This window comes from Pygocentrus nattereri, chromosome 5 (assembly GCF_015220715.1).
Source record: "Pygocentrus nattereri isolate fPygNat1 chromosome 5, fPygNat1.pri, whole genome shotgun sequence".
In the NCBI taxonomy this organism is placed as follows: Eukaryota; Metazoa; Chordata; class Actinopteri; order Characiformes; family Serrasalmidae; genus Pygocentrus; species Pygocentrus nattereri.
Genome location: NC_051215.1, coordinates 12,782,007 through 12,803,394, shown reverse-complemented (window position 1 = coordinate 12,803,394; position 21,388 = coordinate 12,782,007). Strand labels below are relative to the sequence as shown.

General features: G+C 40.5%; 1 protein-coding gene across 1 annotated transcript; it reads right to left on the bottom strand.

The window, feature by feature from the left end:
* Positions 1-4,344: 4,344 nt before the first annotated feature.
* On the bottom strand, positions 4,345-20,972 carry dkk2 (dickkopf WNT signaling pathway inhibitor 2). The gene is made up of 4 exons (XM_017720495.2): positions 20,358-20,972; positions 10,139-10,289; positions 9,492-9,623; positions 4,345-7,023 (listed from the first exon to the last, which is right to left on the bottom strand). Exons 1-4 carry the CDS (start codon positions 20,586-20,588, stop codon positions 6,773-6,775), a joined length of 765 nt encoding a protein of 254 aa, XP_017575984.1. The 5' UTR covers positions 20,589-20,972; the 3' UTR covers positions 4,345-6,772.
* Between the last annotated feature and the right edge of the window lie 416 nt (positions 20,973-21,388).

Genomic DNA, 21,388 nt, shown 5'->3' with positions numbered 1-21,388 from the left:
TAGCTGGAGATTCGTTTACATTACTAGGGATTAGCTTCCTGTTCAGCTGTTGTCTGTGCAGGGACACAATATGAAGGGTTATTCTACTCTATTCTAGTTTGGGGCAGTCGTCGGCTGGAGGTTAGGGATCTGGCCCTGTGACCGGAAGGTTGCCGGTTCGATCCCCAGGACCGACAGTCCATGACTGAGGTGTCCTTGAGCAAGACACCTAACCCCCAACTGCAACCCGGGCGCCGTGGATAGGGCTGCCCACCGCTCCCGGCAACTGTGCTCACTGCCCCCAAGTGTGTGTGTTCACTAGTGTGTATGTGGTGTTGCACTTCACAGATGGGTTAAATGTGGAGGTGGAATATCTTGTGGGATCAAAAAAGTATCACTTAATCAACTGGAATGCCTCACTTATCATCCCCTCTGATCAAACGAAAAGAGTAATGCTGGAAACTGTTCAGTCGCACGTCAGTGACAATACAAAGCTGTTGGGATATCTGTTGGGACTCACTTCAAAGTTTAAATTACAAATGGAACACATAGCAAACTAAAAAACAATCATTTGCCGTTGTTCATTCCTCCTTTCGACCAAATTCAATAGAAGTGTCCCTCCCACGCTCGCTCCACAATATGTAAATAAATTCAACTTACGTAACCGAAAAGGAACAAATTTCAGTTGGCTTGGACAAACTAGGAACCATGGGTTCTGATTCAAAAACACAGTAAGGAATGTATCAATGGTTATTCAACATTATTGAACATCTGGAAAGCACATTCACACATAGGGTTAGTGTTAGGATTTGCTACTCTGTAAAAGTATTTAATAGCTCAAAAATGTTTAATATACAATGTTTATTACCTTAGAATAATTGAAGGCTGTTTCACGTTATTGCAACTTATCAGCAATATTGCTTGGACAGTGCATAAAGAAACAATTGTCCCAAATGAAACATGGAAGGTTTTACAATGCTGCCTTAAGACAATCGTTCTGCTTATTGTCATTATACCATCTTTGGTAAATAAAATGTACTCTTCACTAATGGTGAAAGTGTGTGTGCGCAAAGGCAATATTAATCTACGATCACATCAAGAGATTCAAATGGTGCAAAAATGACTTTGGTATTGAAGGCCAGGACAGACTAGCCTGAAGACAAAAACACACTGAATTGAAGTCTAAACTATGGGGCAAGAATGTGAGAGAAGTTTGTTTTTGCTGAAGTGCTGTAGGAGAACAAAAAAATCCGTTAAATTAAGCACCACAGTGGTATTCAAAACACTACAAAAAGGCTTGAAGTTTATAGCAATGGTTGATTAGGGTGTTTTCCTCAATCAGCGAGTAATTGTGTTCTCTATGAAGTGGTGTGAGTGATGACTGAATCCAAGCATTTGTTGTTGCATCTTTCATATTTGCTTCCCTTTACTTCAGATAAGTTGCTCTCTCAGTGCCCCAGCCGGGGATGTCATTTACAGCGGACTCGGCTATTAAGGCCCGGTCCTGTGGTCAGCAGAGAATTACACAGAGAGCACCAACACTGTTGGTGGTTTGTCATGTTAATGGCTTCTGGAACGGGCACTTAATATTTCTGCCTGTGCTTCTCACCAGTCTGCCAGACACAAAGACTCGAGTCTGCACTCCGGTTTATAGCCGTGTCAGCCTTGTGAATGTGAACCCAGTCGTGAAAAGGGTTGTGGGGGCTACAAGAAGGGAAAAAATGCACACAGGTTGCTTATTTTCTACACAAGACCCCTAACTGTATAGGCCAATAAATGTCAATTCAAATGGAGTTAGGAAAATACAGTGCAGACACTACAGCTCTAAAGCTTTCGCGGCAGCAGGTCTTGGTGAATTGTTGCAATGCATGGAACATAATATATGCACAGATTATACACACACACACACACACACACACACACACACACATACACACACACACACACATATATATATATATATATATATATATATATATATACACACAAACACACACATACAGAAGAATAAAATAGCAGTGGCTCAAACTTAAGTGATGTATTCATTTTTGCATATATAAAAACATCAAATATAACTTATGCATAAATCCCTGTGTATTGTGTGTCAATGTGTGGGTAGCGCCTCACAGCAAGGAGGGCCTGGGTTCAATTCCCTGGCCGGGTGACCGGGGTCCTCTCTGTGTGGAGTTTGCATGTTCTCCCCGTGTCTACGTGGGTTTCCTCCCACAGTCCAAAGACCTGCAGTCAGGCCGATTGGACATGTTACATTGCCCCTAGGTGTGAGTGACTGTCTGTGTCTGTCTGTCTGCCGATGGACTGGCGACCTGTCCAGGGTGTATCCTGCCTTCTGACCACTGGGATAGGCTCCAGCACATGCACACACACACACACACACACACACACACACACACACACACACACATATATATATATATATATATATATATATATATATATATATATATATATACACACACACCAATCAGGCTTAACATTATGACCACCTACCACCTCCTTGACAAGGTAGGAGTGTCTAATAGAGCGGACAGTGAGTGGACAGTGTTTAGAAACTCCAGCAGCACTGCTGTGTCTGATCCACTCACACCAGAACAACACACTTACACACCACCACCACTACATCTGTGTCACACTGCAGTGCTGAGAGTGATACACTACCAAAATAGTACCTGCTCTGTGAGGGTCCATGGGGGTCCTGACCACTGAAGAACAGGGTAAAAGAAATAAAGTATGCATAGAAACAGATGGACTACAGTAGTTGTCACGAGTGGCCCCTCCCAGTCTTCCACGTGCTTGGCTTTACCTCCCAGTCTTATCCATGTGCTTCTTTATTTTGATTCCTTCCCAGTCCGGCTACCTTGTTTTCCTGACTCCGCCCCTGATTTGTTCCACCTGTTTTCCACCTGTGTCTTGTGAACCATTGTTACTCCTGTTGTATTTAAGCCCTGTGTTTTCCCCACTGGCGACCTGTCCAGGTTGTATCCTGCCTTCCGCCCATGGTGTAGCTGGGCACATTTACTCTGTAACTACTTACTGTTTCTTTCTGCATATTTTAGATTCTGAATAAGGTTTAATGTTTATTTTTGTGAGCTTTTAGCCAAAATCCTGTCTTCAGCTTCAGTTGTCGAGTGACATTAATTTGCAGAGCGTGTGAAACCTGAGACCCTTCCCTAGGTGTGATATGATTGGCTTACATGTTACGAGGTCTGATATGACTGGCATTTATACTTTTCAAGTTAAGTTAATAACTCTGTGGTGGCACATCAGAGGCAGCCTACTCCAGGTCAGGCCCTGCAATCACAGGTTATTGTGAAGTTGGATGACCAGGAATGCTTGAGCATAAATTACAGATGATTTAAACTAGTAATGTGCATTTATTTGGGAAGGGCATTATAGAGCGGCTAACGCCCATAAAACCGGCATAGCGACTGCTATTCTATGCATGATGTTTAATTAACCTGCATGCTTTTATGTGACATTTGGCTGTATTAGATGCTATTAAACTTTAATAGTGTGTAATCGTTCATGATACTTTTACACAACTACAGCAGCCATACGAAGGTTAGCTCATTGTGAGCGTCTTTGTTTTTCCAGCCTTCAACAGTTGGAAGTTGTGTGAATGTTTTGAGGTGGGAAGTTGGAAAATTCCGAGTTCCAAGTTGTCATGAATGCAATGTTAAGTCCAACACAGCTGGTTCCAATGCTCAGATGCTCCTGAAGGCCTTCATTAACTGGATCAGATGTATGAGATTAGAGCATGAATTTATACACCTCTGGCTTTTGGCCCTTGCAGCCATCACAGTGTTTAACCCCTCCATTGATAAGTGTAGATGTTTTCTTTTCTGTATAACATTTAAATTATATCCATTGTTCAGTAGGAAAAAGTCCTAAGTCATCATTAAAAGGCTTTTGATTTTTTTTCCATTTTCTATATATACTGTAGCTTCAGTAATGTAGAGTAGTGATTATTTGTGAAATGTCATGATTAGAAAAGTAGATTAACCCCTTAATCTCAGGCTTATTGACACTAAGCCTTATAATTCAGAATCTACAGGGACTTCGATGCAAAATAGCTGAGCTATTCTTAGGTCAACCCCTTTTATGGGGTTAGATTGTAATGCAGCAGACGAACTCTATGAAGAGATATCTCTTCCTCATGCTTTTAGTTTCACTAATGCTAATCTCACTTTAAAATGGGGCCTTATTTTACCACCTCTAAAGCTTTTAAATGAGCTTTTAAAAGTGATTTCACTGGCGTACATGAAACTTTAACTTTGAATGCACTACTTTTATGTATTAAAGACAATCTGTCCCTTTTGGATATTCACATGCAGTAACAAAACAGCCTTGTAATACAAAATACATTCTTTAATCATTTTAACATTGTAAATATACACTGGGAAACACATAACAGCATAGTCCAACATATCTCTTTAAGGCAGGCACAAATCCAGAAAACAAGTGCACAATGTGGGCTCATTAAAAGAAATCTGAACTTTTAAAGGAATTTTGAAAATAATTTAATTGTAATAATTCTCTGTGAAGATCTTAATATCCTGTATATGCAGCAAAAAATACAGTTGGGTTGAAAATTGAAGATGTAAACTATGCTTTCTTCTCTCAAATGCATGCAAGCACTCAGGTGCAAAAGCCCTCAGCTTTACCTGTTCGCTGCTACAACTCCTGCAGATTGCAATGCCTGCATGTCAAAGTGCCATGCCTGACTTACAGCTTCCCATTATCATATGTACATGATATACACTTGTTTTTAAATACATTTCATTTCATTGTCTCCATGTTATTTACAGTAAGAGCTTATTAGTTGTTTGTTAACTGATAGAACTCGTAGGAAAATTCACAAAATAGAGGCACACTTTGTATTTTATCGTCTATTATCGGATATAGTTATTCAATCGTAATGTCACAATCAGACTTTGGTGTGAAACAATGTCTACAGAATGTGTTAGATGACCCATAAAAAACGCCTTCTTAAACTGTAAACACTTTCCCCTAATAATCAAATAAAAAAAGTCATATTTCATAGACAAAGTAACAGATAAGCAAACTGTTCTGTGTGAATCTGAACATTGAATGAAAAACTTTTCTCCAGAAATGTGTAACTTCAGAATGTAAGCCAGTTTAAATCACCCAGTGGTCCCAACTGCCAAACCCATTTCACCCTTATGGGTCTAGAGTTATGTGGTGAAGTACTGTGCTCTAGGCCTTCATCTCATATAGTGATATTTCAATGGATCTGTAAGCACTGTCCCCTTATGTTCTTAACCTTGATTCAGCTAAAAGGTGATGGCATGGGTCTATTTTTGTGCTCTCTTCATTGTAACTGGTTAATGTACGCTCCTAAGAAGAAATCCCGCCGCATGCAAATAAGCAACATGTAAATCAGTGGGCACCTACTCGAGTTCACCACCAATGAAAAAACGGTTCTAGATCACTAAAGCAAACTGCTGGAGCACGATACCCTTCCCAGGTTCACCCACACAGCCTTCAATGCACAACAGACAGTGATGAGAATAACTGACAATATGCAGTCATATGCAAAACTTTGAACACCCCTCTTCAAAATACATTTTTGCTTGACTTTATAAATAAAAATAAGTTGAAATGGATAAAAATAAGTAAAAATTGATCAACTTTTTCATGAGTTATGACTGTAGTGGCATGTGGTGTTTAGAGGATAGTTTGTTCACATGACAAACACAGTCTCTTGATATCTTTTCCTCTTTATGGTTCTTCATATCAATTTTTTGTATTATTTTGGCTTAGTTATTTCTTTGGTCCTATCGACATCTTCTGATTTCTTTTTTGATATTTTGCAGATGTTTGTAATTGAATCTTCCTCATACTTTAAACAGATCTGAGGCTCTGAGTTAAGCTATTTTCTGCAAATTTCAGTGCACAGTTTCTATTCGCTAAGTTTAACACACTGGAAAAAACTAAAACATAAAATATACAATGTGCCATTATATTTGCACAGATCATATTTTATGTTTCATTTCTTCCAACACGTTAAACCTATCAAAAAACGGTAATTGTGCATTAGAATGTGCAGAAGTTTCTTCTCTGTAGAAAATGTGCAACTTGTTTTCACAAAACATGTTATTTGACCAGGGGTGCCCAAACATTTATATACAACGATACAAATTAGAGTGCTATACTCTGGGCAAGTATGAGCAATGTAGATCTAGCAGAAAGGAATATATGGTTATATACTACAAGTGTTACAGAACAGTTAGATACTGTTTTCGTGAAATATAGTGGTTATTTCTGATTGATAAGTGAGTTATGCTGAACCCTGTATGAAAACATGTGCATATCAAATCACTAGATAACAGGTAAACACAGTCATGTTTGACATGTATTATACATAAACCTAAATGCATAGAGAGAGTGGAATTGCTTCAGAACCTCCATCTATTGCTGGTGAAAGGCTATGGCTTTCAAATTCATACAGTTTTTAAAACATGTGCAGCAAACAAGCTGCTGAAAAGAGGCTGGGTATACACAATTCAAGGGAGCATCAGATCACAAATCAATCGATTGTTCCAAACTACACACACATACACACACATACTGGCTTATTCTCTCTCTCACACTCTCTCTAACTCTCGCTCTCTCTCTACCTTCCATGCCTCCCTTCATCACAGATGGCTGAGTCCTGAAAAAAAAAAAAAGCAGTCCTCTCCATTCTACCCTCAGGCAGAAAGAATGGGCCTCACGGTACAGCTCGCTTGCTGGGCCCTCGCCTGCACCGCCCTCAGATTCTCTGACACACATGCAGTCTGGATTTGGAGTACGAGGTGGCGTCCTTCCACACCTTGCATGCCAGGCCTTTGGCGCAGTCACAGCGCTGAAAGATCTCCAAACCGTGAGAGCCTTTCTTACGCTGCTTGGTGCACACCTCACCCTGACGCAGCACGGGCTTACAGATCTTGGTCCAGAAGTGACGGGCGCAGCAGAAGCCCTCGGAACAGTCCGAGGAACGCAGGCATGCGTCACCATCATGACCTACAAGGAAGCAAGCGGAGGGAAATCTGTTAAATACATTATCTTTATCACACAACTGTCGTTTATTACGAACACCGACCTTGTATCTACACTCACTGACAATATTATCCAGAATACCTAACATATATAGTTATAAGCAAAAATCTAAACGCTCTGCAGATTATATGATTTGTTGATTTTCTAAGTGAAAACCTAAATATTGCATTTTCCTTTCAAATTTAGAGCAAAAAAGTTTGAAACATTACCACCACCACCATCACCACCACCACCACCACCAACAACATCTTATACATTATCTATTCATACCATGCATACCAATGAGCATGACTGTCTAGAGTTCTACAGTTTAGAAGCATAATAACCGAAAGAGGCCTTTCCACTTCGGCAGATCTAAGATCACATGTTAGAACATAAGAAGACAGATATTCTGTGAGGTAAGCAGGTCCTAGGTCATTTAAAGCCTTAAATACTAGCAGCAGAACTGTAAAATCTATTCTAAAAGATAAAGGTAGCCAGTGAAGTTCAGCAAATAAGAACTATCAATACTTTTCAAACAACGAAAAAGCTTTTATATTTCATATAGATATGAAGTAAAGAGTCTAGCTTCTCATAAAGCGTCTTTTCTGAATTGTAATCCCAAGGATCAGCATTCGATTTTTTTCTTGATTTTCTTGAAAGGTGGCATCCACAAGAAGTGTTAAATATTTTTACTAAATGACTTCCCAGTGAAACCAAGAACCATCTATTCATCGAATATTATTTAAACCACTCCAAAACTGCCTGAGAGGCAGATCCAGCATTCCAGATGGTAGATTAGAATCTTGAGATCAACGGTATCAAAAGCTGCAGTTACATCCAACAAGACCAAACCATAAGGATTCTGTGGATCAACCGCAAGTCTGAATTCATTCAAAACACGAACCAATGCTGTCTCAGTACTGTGGTAAGAAAAAAAAACCTGATTGAAACTTCTTGATTGAAAGTACCTTTTTTTGATATAGGATATGTATTTAACTGTTTGAAAAAGGAAAGTTTGAAATAAGTACAATTGATTGAGTATCGAAATTCATGCTATTCTAACTTAGTAAAGGCCGGAATATTAGAAAACATAAAATATACAATGTGGAATAACTTCTGCACAGGCCATATTTTATGTTTTATAACACTTTGCCCCTTTCCACAGATGATATAATTTAGCTTGAGTGTTACATGGCCCAAATTCACCAATTTATTAGATTACCTTGAGTAATTTCATCAGTACGTTAGCATGATGACTGTATTGTGTGCAATCAAGCAGCTCTTCAAGGGAAGTACTGTAAATTCTAACTCTCCAAAGGGAAGAGAAGAAAAATCAAACCATTACATTGTTTTGGCTTCAAACTCATCCAGAGCTCTTGCTGTTACGTTGGATTTAAAATTGCATTACGAGGTTTGCACATAAAGGGAGAGATACAGGGCCCCAAAGAACCCGAGCAAACGATTTCCTGATTTATTAACCAATTCGATTCAGTTGAGGGAAACTCGCTACACTTGTCAGGCGGTTTATATTAGTCTTTCAAAGGGATAATTAGTATAGCAAATATTTATAATACATATAACTGTGAGATTTCTGTGAAATAATTTGGCATGCACACTTCCCCTGCCAAAGGCTTTTAAACACGAAATCCAGCCTCAACGAGTCCCAGAACAAAACCACAGTTTCCTGAGAGGCCTTCCTGGTTAAAGCTCTAAGCAGCAGTGTCCAGCAAGCAAAGGGTCATATGGCTTCTAATCTCTGCATTCACAGCTGGGATATATCGGTGTAAGCGACATGTTAAGAAACGACAAACAAGATCCTTTTCCAGAACAAGAAAACCATCCATTTAACATGCCTTAATAATATGTGGAGTGGTTTCTGATTGCCTAATGGTAGGCTATGAGTATGATTTGACAATCATTTCAATTTAAGTACTCAAATGGAAGATTTTAAATAATACATCTCAGTTAGATGTCAATTTTATAGCCCATGTTAAGAGCACATGTAATTATGTGATTTGAGTTTAATGACAGTAGTGGCAGGACTTTTAGAGCCCTTTTAAATGCCTCAGACGAGTTTAATGTCCTGTGATTTAGTTTATGATTGAATGGGGTTGTGCTGTCACCATCCCTACGAGTATGCCAGGTTTATATAGAAACGGGAAGAGCAGTGCATTATGGTTAACTCTGCACACACTCCCTACCATGCTGAAAACTCATAGGCTGATCTATGCGCAGTATGTAATTATGCGCCAGTTTGCGGCTTGGCGTTCCTTCCCTCCGCACAAATAACAACCTGCGGCAGGGCCACTGGAGATAACAGAGGTAAATGCACAGAAACAGGAGAACCTCTCCAAACTGCCAGGGTTTAAAACCCCATGCAGTCTGGTGGAGACATGGCTTTTTCCATAAGATCTTTGTTGAGATTTACAAGGCTGGCGTGAATTCCCCACCTTTGAGGGAGAGCTTGGCTTGGGCTTTCCCGCTCCTCTTCCAGCCCTTGTCTTTGCTTGAGAGTTTGTTGTGCTCCTCTAAGGGTGAGATGTGTGGTGACAGAAGGCTCTCAGAGAATGGGATGCAGATATCTAAAGCAGAGAGAGACATTTGGCATCAGTTTTTGGATAATATATCAAAAGCTTGCTTGAATACATTCATCAGAAATAAGACTGGGTGATATGTCAGAATTACTCAAGACATTTCCAAGACATGTAATGTATCACAATATTTAGCATTTCTCAGGCTTGTGAACAAGGTAAAGGGTCCCTAAAAGCACCCTTATGTGCTTTAAGGTCCATAGTAGTAAAACAGTGGTTCCACATTTGATCCACATCATTAAAAACTGAGTACAATATTTTTTTTTAACTAATTAAACAAATAAACAGGGGGAAAAAAAACTGGCATGATGTAGTGACATCCTATCAGGCAGTTATTAAGCAGTGCATGCAGTCTCTGTTTTTATGATGCATACAGTTGTTCAGTGTCCTAGCACTATACTGACAAACTCAGAAAAGCATAGTTTGACATAATTAGCATGATAATCATAACATGTGAATCACAAATTATCTGTGGATGTTGTTATGCAAAAAAACTGGACACATACAGTTGCTGCAGCGGTTGCCAGGGCAGCACATGGCATCTCTGTGGCAACGCTTCTTCCTCCGACGGCAGGAGAGACAGCGTGAGGGAGCATGCTGAGGGCTGTGACAGTAACTACCGACCGAACACTCTTTATCACTGCTGCAGGGGTACATCTGCACGCAAAAAGAGAGAGAGACATATGTTAATCCTTCACTGTAACTGTGAGAGATATAAGCACATCTAATATATTTCAGTGGGCTCAATAAAACTGCACCATTTAAAATACTTCTCAAATCCTCTTCACTGGTCTTTAGAGATGGCACGATACCACTCAACACTCTATTGACCCACTAGGATAAACACAACCAACGACAGCACATCACACAGTGTGAGAGGGCAATATTTCAGATTTGTTACAGGATTGGACACAATTCATCATTTCTTCCCCTTGTGATATCTGATCCAGCATTTTCTTTTGCTGATGTTGCCCTCATACTGATACCCAGTAATCAATCTGTGCCACCTTTGCTAATCTTAACCTGAAGGGGAAATCCATTGATTCTTTTCAAATTGTCTCCAGAATTCAGTAGCTGAGATGTCAGCAAAGTAATTCAGAATGGTTTGATGTGAAATGGTTCATTGTAGAGAAATTGATTGATGCTGAAATCTTTATAGCAGTGAAAAGGAACCAGGGGTCATAATGTCTACAACTCAGCTGTTTTATTTACTATAAAAAAACAACAAGTGGACCTACATGTGTCATCTGAGTTTTATATCTAATGTGGATGATGGTAAAATACGGGAAATTAAAAAAAAAGTTTTCTTTGACTTTTCTTTGACAACGTTCAAAGTACCTCTCCACAATGACTGCCTTTTATAAAATATGTTTTAAGCCAAAACCTTCTCCAAGCTATCATAAAACAATGTCTCAGGCATCAGGCAACATATTTGTAACCATTTCATTTAATAACTTGAGGGAACTTTTAGGGGTGGATGTCTGGTTTCTATCAACACCACTGTGCACAATTCCAACTCTCAGCTTTCTCTAGAACATATTGTTTCACATTAATCCACTCTGAATGACGTGTTTACATCATTACAGAAAAATAATGCAGAAATGTTTAAACATTTTCTGCATAAAACAGTGAATTGTGCTTCATGATCCAACAAAGTTGTTACATGTCCTGAACTGTAGCAGTATTTTTAATTATATGGGAACAATACAGTGAATGTTGTAAAAATGAACATTTTACCGACAGAGGATCCATTTATAATGAGGCAGATGATTTAAAATGATCAGACATTTGCAAAATATGATTGGGAATAGCTCCTGCCTTACCGTCAAAATGCGCTTTCTCACTAGCAAAGTCAAACAAGCGTCAGGGCTTCCGAGTAACATGAGGAAAAACTGCTAATGCTAACCAGACATTATATGGAACTCCAAACTCCAACTTTCAGTCAAATAAATCTGACTCTGAGTCTCCGATCACAGTCATCACTTACTTCTCTGTCGCCAAGCATATTTTTATGAGACAGCTAGACACTTGGGGTAAAACTGTCCGAGACACTAACCAGTTTAACAGAGCACGTGTGGTGTTCCTGTGAAACACATAGCAGTTTTTATAGCCAACTGTAGAGAACAGCCCCAAAAACCAGCATCGCATTTTTCTCCCCAACTGCTACTAATATTTTCATCCACCTGACAATAGAAGCACTGTCATTACCTCAAAATAAAGCATATATCTTTTATTTGGATTCCTTGAAAGCATCTGCTATTGGACTTTCTGTCAGTGGAGTGTTTGTATAGGTATTCCCGTTTGTTTTATTCATCTGTGTTTGTTTCTTCAAATCTCATGTTTAGACTTACTGAACACTGATGTTAGTTAGTGTTAGCCGAACCAAGATAATCAAGCTATGACTCCAAGAACGAGTGCACGGAAACCGCAAAACGCAATGATGAGCTCAGATTGCTTTCCAAAACACGTGCGATGATGCTACAGTTGATACTCTACTCTGTGTTAATGTCTCACACATGCTTTCAGGCCTCTGGCCTAAAGTAAGGGTGGGAGGCGTGCAAAGAATAAATAAAAACACTTCAGCAATACTACCCAATATTTATGTTTGATCCAATTTAAACGTTCCAAAATGTCCTTAAGCCACTCAGTTTGAACTTTGAGTATGTGCGCTTCGATAAAGTACTACATATTCAGAAATCTGCCTTTAATTTTCAAGCGGCAGCCTTAGCCAGCAATGAAGGCATCTAGGACGCATGACAAGAAATCAAAATTCAGTATCAAATGTTCTGTCCATAGAAGTGATAGAGCTCTGAATCCGAACTGAAACAGATTTGCTGTATTAGTGCTCAGTGACATCTGCTAAAAAGTCCCTAAAGTGAACACAGATTGAGTTAAACAGTTTAATATGCCTGAAAAAAAAAATCATATTTTAATTCTAGAACATTTTAAATCAGCTGTATTTACAAGCCCAGAATCTATTAAAATCACATGAGACTTCTTCCTTACGCTCCTCTACAGAATGAGCTTTGCACTGGGATCGGTTTCATGCTCTCATGAGCGCTAATGTAATGACACGTCTTGATCGTTTGATGGTCCTCGGTGCTGAGAGGTACTGACAGATTCGCATCAGTTCTGACCGAAAGAGAGCACTTGACGACTGCTCTGCACAGCGTCAGAGCCAGTGCGGGGTAAGAGCCAGCGCAGCATCAATCAGCGATGAGCTCCAAATAATGATGATTCACAGAGAGAAACAACTGACGTCATTGTGACAAGTTCTCTTCTTCTGAATTAAATGCGCAACACATGTTCGGACAGTGTAAAGCAGACAGAATATCTCAATATCAACTAACTTTCAAAGATGTTATTCCAAAATCCATGTGCTTTGGACGTTGAGACGACTTAGGAAGATCATCCCTTATTGGGTAAGCAATTGAAATGCTGTTACATTGGAAACACATGGTGAATTTAGTCCAGCTTGCCAAAAATGCATTAACATCAGGAACAAGAACAAAAAAAACAACAAAAAAAAAAAAACATACTGTCCAATTTCAATTTTTTTTTATTTACTTTATTAGGATGTTCGGTATGGTTTAGGTATAGGCATCCAAAGGCAGTGTGGTTTTCATGGATATAGATGGCTTTGTATGTAGTGTTCTACCAGCTGATAGAAGTTATAGTAATCGCCAGCAGTAAGAAAAGCATGGTATTCCATATGAACTGTTTCTCAGTCAAAGTTTACCAAAACACAGACAAATTCCGTCGAAGGTGTGGATTCTAAACTTTTAATCAAAGCCATTTGTGTTTGTAAGTAAAAGAGGTGATATTTTATTATTATTTGAATCTGATAAGAAGTTATTTTTGTGCATTTAGCAGTGGTGTAACTACGGGCATAGCAGTTGGGACAATCGCACTGGAGCTCACAGCACAGGGGTCCTATGGACTAGGTCCCCAACTACTATAACATTAGAGCAACGTGGCTGAGATGTAGAAAGTAAACAAGCAAATTACATTGTCATTTTTGTACACAGGGCCTATTCAGTGTTTTCATACTGTGGCCCTTAAGATCTTAGTTACACTGCTGAGGTTTAGTCTTAAAAAATCTCTTTTGTTCCTGTTTGACAGCTAAACAAAAGGGAGAAGGTTGGAATTATAGAATCATAGCTGTCAATACATAATGACAATTTCATTTAAATGTAATATATATTGTGTATCTCTCTGTAATTTGATGAAATATCAAATTAAACAAAAAGTCATTCTTAACTCATGAACTGTTTAGTGATTATTCCCAAATGTAACTTTGTCCCTAAAGTCTACAGTAACTAAAGCTAAATTAAACCCATTCAGTTCACAAAAATCTTTAAAAAGATGAAACAATGACTATCAGTCTGTCAGCAATGACAGTCAGTATGCAGGCAAAGCTCTGTAAAGCAGACCAGCAGCTGTACACACCCTCATACGGCTGTTAATCTCATAAACCTATAGACAAACTACATTGCACTTACAATATCTGTCTCTCTGTGATGATATCAGGCTGCATGGCTGGTAGTCTGTACTGGTTGCTCTTCAAAGAGCAGACTCCTTTATGACCAAACAGGTTCAGCACCTTAGCTACCCAAAATAAAATCAGCATATCCACTCTAGAAATGACGTTCTTCTATCCTTGAGTTTAAGCATGTCTGCTGATCTACAACATGGTTTGATCAATTCATTATCGTGTCATGTTTTCAAATCTTAATATCAAATCTATATACACTTTTTAACGATTAGCTGCTAATAGTAATAATTAGTCCTTTAAGCATGTCCAAAAAATAAGCATAGACTCCTTTTGTCATTTTGTTTTTAATGTATAAGGTACATTGTGTTTTCACCTATTAGGCAGGTTAGAGACTAGTTTTGTCATTTTTCTCAGAATTTATAGGTACATTATGAACCTTTGCCTTTTAGGGAGGGCAAAGAGTACTCTTGTTTTTTTCTTTATAATGCATAACATATAGCCTATTGTGAGTGTGTCCTCACATTTTAGGGTAGTCTGAGACCAGTTTTGTCATTTTTGCTGTAATGCATAAGACATATTACAGGTCTTTGCCTTTTACGCAGGTCTGAGAGTAGTTTTATCATTTTCCTTATGATATAAAATGTATATAACAAGTCTTGGCCTTTTAGGCAGGTGTGAGAATAGTTTTGTCATTTTCTTTATAATGTAAAATATAAATTCCAAATGATTTACTATTTTGGCTAGTCTGAGGGTAGATTTACATCTATGGTATGGTACATCTTATCCAGAGCGACTTACAGTTTGATCATTTCACACAGGTTGGCCAAAGTAGTGTTAGGAGTCTTGCCCAAAGACTTTTTGGTATAGTGTAGTGTGTTTACCCAGGCAGGGATTGAACCACAGTCTACAACATGGAAAGCAGAGGTGTTACCCACTACACTATACTACCCACAGTTTTGTCATTTTGCTTATAATGTAAAATGTATATTAAGTGTGTAAGTCTTATATGTAGCACTCTTAACCCTAAAAGCAGGTCTAAGAGTAGTTCTGCCACTTTCTATAATGTAAAATGTAGATCACAAGTCTTTGCCTTTTAGGCAGGTCTGAGACAGCTCTGACATTTTGTTTATAATACGCATAAATATGGCTGCTACCTGAAGCCACAGACGCCACCCTCATCCCAGGCAACAGACACTACCCTTTTCTGGGCATCACATAATTTAGCAAGCCAGCCGTAGACATGTAACCACATCTCCACATAATCAGTCCATCTGATCACGGCACATTTTTAATAACGCTCTTCTAAGGGCTTCTGTGCCTTTTTACTTTTTTATTTTTACTACTTGATCCCCATCCCTCACTGATCTGTTCTTTTTTCTCTCTCTCTCACCCCTATCGTTTCAAGAGTGCACAGGGACATTAAAAGGGTGGGCGTGGGGCTCAGTTGGGTAGAAGATAAGAGCAGAGCTGATAAGGCCCGAGACAGAGGCAGATGAGGGAAGCCTTACCAGTTCCATCGCCATGCTGCTCTCGTGCCGGTGAGGAGATCAATCTCTGAAGCCCAAACTGTGTGCCTTTGAACTTCTTTTTCGCCGTCTATATTTTTCCCTCATCTTTTCCACAAACCTGTCACTCCAGGGTTTGATATCATTGCTGGATGGTGGTGTAATACCCAAACCGAGTGCAGTTTGCGCCTCTCTAGCAGCAACATTTGAGCCACTGAGCTTGTGCCTGGATGGGCTTGAGTCATCCTTCAGAGCGATAATCATTTCAAGTGATCCTTAAAGCTTGAAACATTCTAAATCATTACACAGTCCAAACAATCCTGCTGACCCAAAATTTCCATAGATCCTTCCTGAGAAAGGACAATAAACAAAACAATTCAGCTGATATCAATTTTCAAACCACAGGATAGATATTTCGGCCTCCTAAGACTCAGCTTAAATACAGCACTATTTACACAACTGAACGTGTAATCCTGAATGGCGTGCTATAAGCTTCATTTCTTTCACCCACACACATACTGGGCCTCATGGCCAAGCTGGAACAGACCTTGAGAAATCAAAATGGACACTTGACACCATGAATGGTGTTAGCAAGCTGGGAGGGTTTTCCAGAGTAAAATAAACGATGTCACTGAACAAACAAACCCCTTACAGCCTCAAAGGGCGAGGTCCCCCGCAGTATCAGATCACCGAGGCGAGTCTGCGCTTTCTCTCACTGTTTGAAGCACAAATTTAAGGTTAATCTCTCCACCACAAAACATGTGTGTAGCAAAACCCTAAAGGGCCACTTGAATGAGATCCTGTCACTCATTCAACACGACTAACATAAACACTGAGCAGCCTGCTTCGCACACACAGGCATGGCGGCACAGGGAACAGAGCTAGCTGAAGCTGGTAAGGAAATGAAACGTCTTAAATGAGAGTGGGTTCTTGAGAGCACAGGCTCAGAATGCCATAAATGCCGGAGATGTGTTAAGGTTCCCTGGTGGTGACGGCCATGGCGTCTCCTGGCCTCAACGTTAGCCATTAGCGAGGGACAGGTGATTAGCCCAGCCAGCGCTAACGAGCCGTCACACCTCGGGCTGTTTTAGTTCACCCTCTCAGCTCGTTAGCATCACTAAACAGCCACTTAACCCTAGAGGGGGCAGGAGGGACCTGCCTCCCCTCTTTACAAGCCAGACCCAAACTCTCCAGTCTCCTCCTCGTTAACAGAACCTCCACATCAAATTAAACAAGGAGACCAGTTTGAAAGAAAAAAATGGACCACTGATGAGAAACAGGTCTTGCGATCATGCAATATATAGGCCGTATCCCGCCTGTACTGACGGGTTAAAGTATGGCGTGCCCATGCCTGTGCTCCTCTTTTGGTGCAACCACAAAAACCATCAGCTGCTGACCACCCACATGCATTTCCTTCCTGCTAACTCTCAGCAGAGTAACTCTGCTGAATTTCTGACAGAAACACACACAGATTTAGAATGTAGGACTGTTCTGAGTGATGTTCTTATGATATGTGAGTCTATCTGTCTATCAAGGGGGGGAAGAGAACAGAATACGCATGATATTCATTGTCAGTGCAGTTTTCGTCAACAGACAGTGAAATAAAAACATGTTAAAGTGCCATCAGCCAACCATGGCTTTGGCACGCTGGCTGTGGGCCCGCTTCACTAATGTGACAGTTAGAAACACCAAACAGCACTCCAGCCTCCCTCTGGGGATGACGGCTTAACAGTGGGTGGCCCATTTTCCCGCACATTTAATTCACAGGGTTTGAGGGTAAGTCAGTGGGGACTATTTATTGGGAGCTTATGTTATGATCCTCCACTTATCCTTTAATGTTAGTGAGTTAGAGGCCTTGAGGGGAAACATTTCAGCAGCTTTCTAGGGAAAGATAAAAATGTGGCACATTCATTCAAGAGCCAATGCAGATTTGATGTTGGAAAGTGACTAAAAGGTGTGATGGTGAATTAGCTCCTAACTCTTCTAACACTTCACTGAAGCAGATAACCATCAATCACTGCTGTAAAGACACCTCCGTCCAAAGGCTGATAAAAGCAGCAGTCAGCACCCTATCCATCACACACTGTAGTCCCACATCAATGAGCTACAGTGAGCAGTTTGTGTGGTGTGTGCTCTCTTCCCCGTTGCACTGAGATACATGTAGCTAGACTACGTTCAGCTTGCCAGCTTTCCGTCAATCTATCACTTCTGGATCCAACTTCAGTTCATAAAAGAAGGATTCATTATTGCACACTAAGGTAAGACTGTTAAAGTGAAAAACCACAGAATAGCTCCATACAGTCCATATGAACTGAATTTATCGTTCATTTATGCGCAAAGAGAACTGGCCCTAAAACTGCTGCAAATCGCAGGCCACACTTTCCCCATTAAAATCACACTACTACATCTACATTGTTTTCTTTGATTTACCCCACTCATAAACAAGCACTTTAGACAGAATCACATGGTCAGTGGCATGTGCCTAGAGGCACTGGCTATTGGAGGCTGGCTATAGTTCAGTATTTGGCTGCAGTGTGTTTGGGGAAAAAAAGGCCTGGAAATCATTCCAGGCTGCCAAATGGATAGCACTCCCACCAACATTACCGCTATTAGCCATCTTCATTTGCCTGAGAGGTTAAATGTAGCATGGCAGAGCCCTTGTATAACAATGTGGTTGGCTCCATGTATATCGTTGTGGTCAGTTCAGCCAATTGGATTGGGTTTAGTGGAATAGCTTAGCAAGACAGAGAAAAGATTTAGATGGAGGTCTGTAAGAAAGCAAACATATGGGAGGGGGGGTGCAGAGAGAGAGAGAGAGGGAGAGAGATTGACTGACACTTTTTGGGTTTTCAAAAATATAATTACTCACCACGCCAATAAATTGTGACTACACCCCATCATGGCTGCTTTTTGCTGACCTGCCACCAACATACATCTAATGCTAGCGCAGATTTATATTAGAACTGCCAGGTTTACTCAGTGGAGACTGCACTGATTTCAGTCTGATATCAGGATAGGCTGCGACAGAACATCAGTGGGTCTATCCGGACTCTTATCTGTACTATAAACAAATATGACGACAACACCAACAATTACTTTAAAAAAAGATCTCAGTCATAGACAAACAGAATTATGTTGAGATGATGAGGAGAATGTATTATTTTTAGGAATTCTTAGGAAACTTCCCCAAGCTATTAAGTCTCAAATTCAAGCTAATTAATCTAAAATCTCCTGTTTCTTTAAGTACCAGTTGATATTAACTAAAAGCATTGTCAACTCAGACACAATGGGTTAGTCTCCCAGACCGATACTAGTCTTAATCCTAGACAACATTTTCTTTTTTAGTGTAGAACGCTGTGCGGTACAGAACAAGACTTAATCCCTGGTTGGATAACCATCCCAACACTAATTATTGTGTTAAACATTGGTTCACATTTACTGTTAAAGTGTAAAGAGTCAACTGAATAGCCTGCATGACTAAATATAGCACACGTGTCTTGCCTGCCAAAGTCAATGGCAGTGTTAAAATGCACTGTGAGTTAACCTGAATGGGCACATTGCCATTTTCCTGCCATAGTTAATACTAGTAACGCATATTCAGATAAATTGAGACAAGAGTTAAAGTGGGACACTTAGGCCTTGTGGTCCTATACTTTTGTCATTCTAAGATATTGCTGCATGTGTACTGAATGTGAATAAAGGTTTTTGGCTGATGTGACATCAATACTGTGGGCTTGGCTGCTTTTAAATCAAGTGTTTTATAAATCTCATTCTAAGTACCATCACAGACATGACACTAAAAGACATTTCCTTTTCTGACACCAATGTTAAAATTGGCTGATACCAATACTGACCCAATATTTTTTCTATGCTTTAAACTGAGCTATTTTTAAGTAAACTAACGCTGAATTATCCCACAGGACGCAATACACACAGCTGACAACATCACAACACACAATGTGAGTGTGCGCTCTTTCAGGATATATTTGCTACAAGATTGGATCAGATTCATTCTTTTCACCCTCAATATCTGACCCATTATTTTCAGCTGATATTGGTCCCATACATATACCCATCATATCATAACGCCATCGCTAATTTTAAATGTGGGACACAGATTTCTATCCACTGTAGCTCTCCAACCGTCCCACTCAAGCTGACCCGCATTAGACAGACAAATAGCAGCTCATTTTAGTTGAGGGTGGGCAGATCTGATGAACTATTCTGACTGTACCTGAATGGGAACCTTGTTTCTTTCCCTAAGTAAATTCCAGTGTAAGAACACCTCTAGAAATGGCACATACACTATATGTCCAAAAGTACCTGGACATCTAGAACTCTAATTAGTGAATTCAGCTCATTTAAACGATCTCCATAGAAAAGCACTACAAGAATGAGACCCTCATGAACTGAAAGTGTTCTCTGTAGTGATGGAGGTCCAACAAACACCATTAGGATGAGTTGGAGTAGAGTTTGTTATCCAAAACTGGTCATCCAACACCTCACTAACGCTCCCGTGGCTGAATTCAGTCAAATCCTCACAGCAATGTTCCAGCATCTACTGTAAAGGTATGGCAGAGGCTGTTACTGCAGCAAAGCAGGGCAAACTCTCCATGAAGACCCCACATTTGAGAAGAAACGCTGGATAAGCAGCTGTATAGAGACTTTTGGACATGTACGTTAGCTAGCAATGCTAGAGCCAGCACAAAAACAGAGGATGTTTACCTGAAGGCGGACGTTGCCTTTCCTGGCGGCTCCGCTGTGAGCGACCCCTGACCGGTTGGTGGCCGCGGTGGGCGACTCGCCGAGCGGCGGGGATTTTATGGAGTTTTCGGCGTCTCGCGACGCTCCGTGCCGCGCGGTTGCTAAGGAGTTCCCGCCTTTGGCGCCCAGCGACGCTACTGTTGCTAGGAGCAACGTAACCATCCAGCAGAAGCTCCGAGTCAATGCGAGCATCCTCGGTGAGAGAGAAGCCTCCTGTTTTCACTAAAATATGGAGTGTACTTAGTTGGAGACACCAACCGAGAGATTCTACCAGAGCCGCGTTTTGAGTGTGAGAGGCTTAGAACCCTCTAACGGAGCTGCGTTTTGAGAATAGGGGGGCTTAAAACCCTAAACTCCGTTTAGGCAATGTCCAAAACAAGACTCGGTGAAGCCAAAACTCAGTGTGAGGCATTTATGTTGTGCGCGGTAAGAAAAGAACTGCTAAAATCCTACGGGGCTAGCATAATCTCACATAAACATAACAAAACGTAAAAAAAGAAGCCGATTAAACGTCCCTAGTCTCTGGCTGTTAATGTCTCCCTGCGTGTGTCTTTCTCTGTGGAAAAGCCTGCTGGCATTTTGAGGATGCAGGTCGGTGTCTTTTATAGCATTTCTCCGCCCCGCTCATGAACGTGTGAGCGTTCCTCTATTTCTGATCCCTCTTTGCCTCCACATGTGCTCAAGAAGCCCCGCCCCCCGGCGCTGCGATTGGCTCGCAGCTCATCCTCAAGCAAGCAAAACGCCCACACCAGTGACGTCAGCGACCGAGAAAGCACTTGTTGCACACCGAGAGAAACGGCTCGCCAGATCAGCCTGGAAGCGACTTTATGCAGCAGCAAGCAAATGAACCAGTTTTATCCAGCTAAAAAAATCACATTAAAATAATCGTTCTTCAAAGTGATTATTTAGGCTGAATAAAATGACTTATTTTACTTGTTACCGTAACATTTTTTTCAGCTTGCCAGGCCCCTCAGCTCCCCTTGAAACGCAGA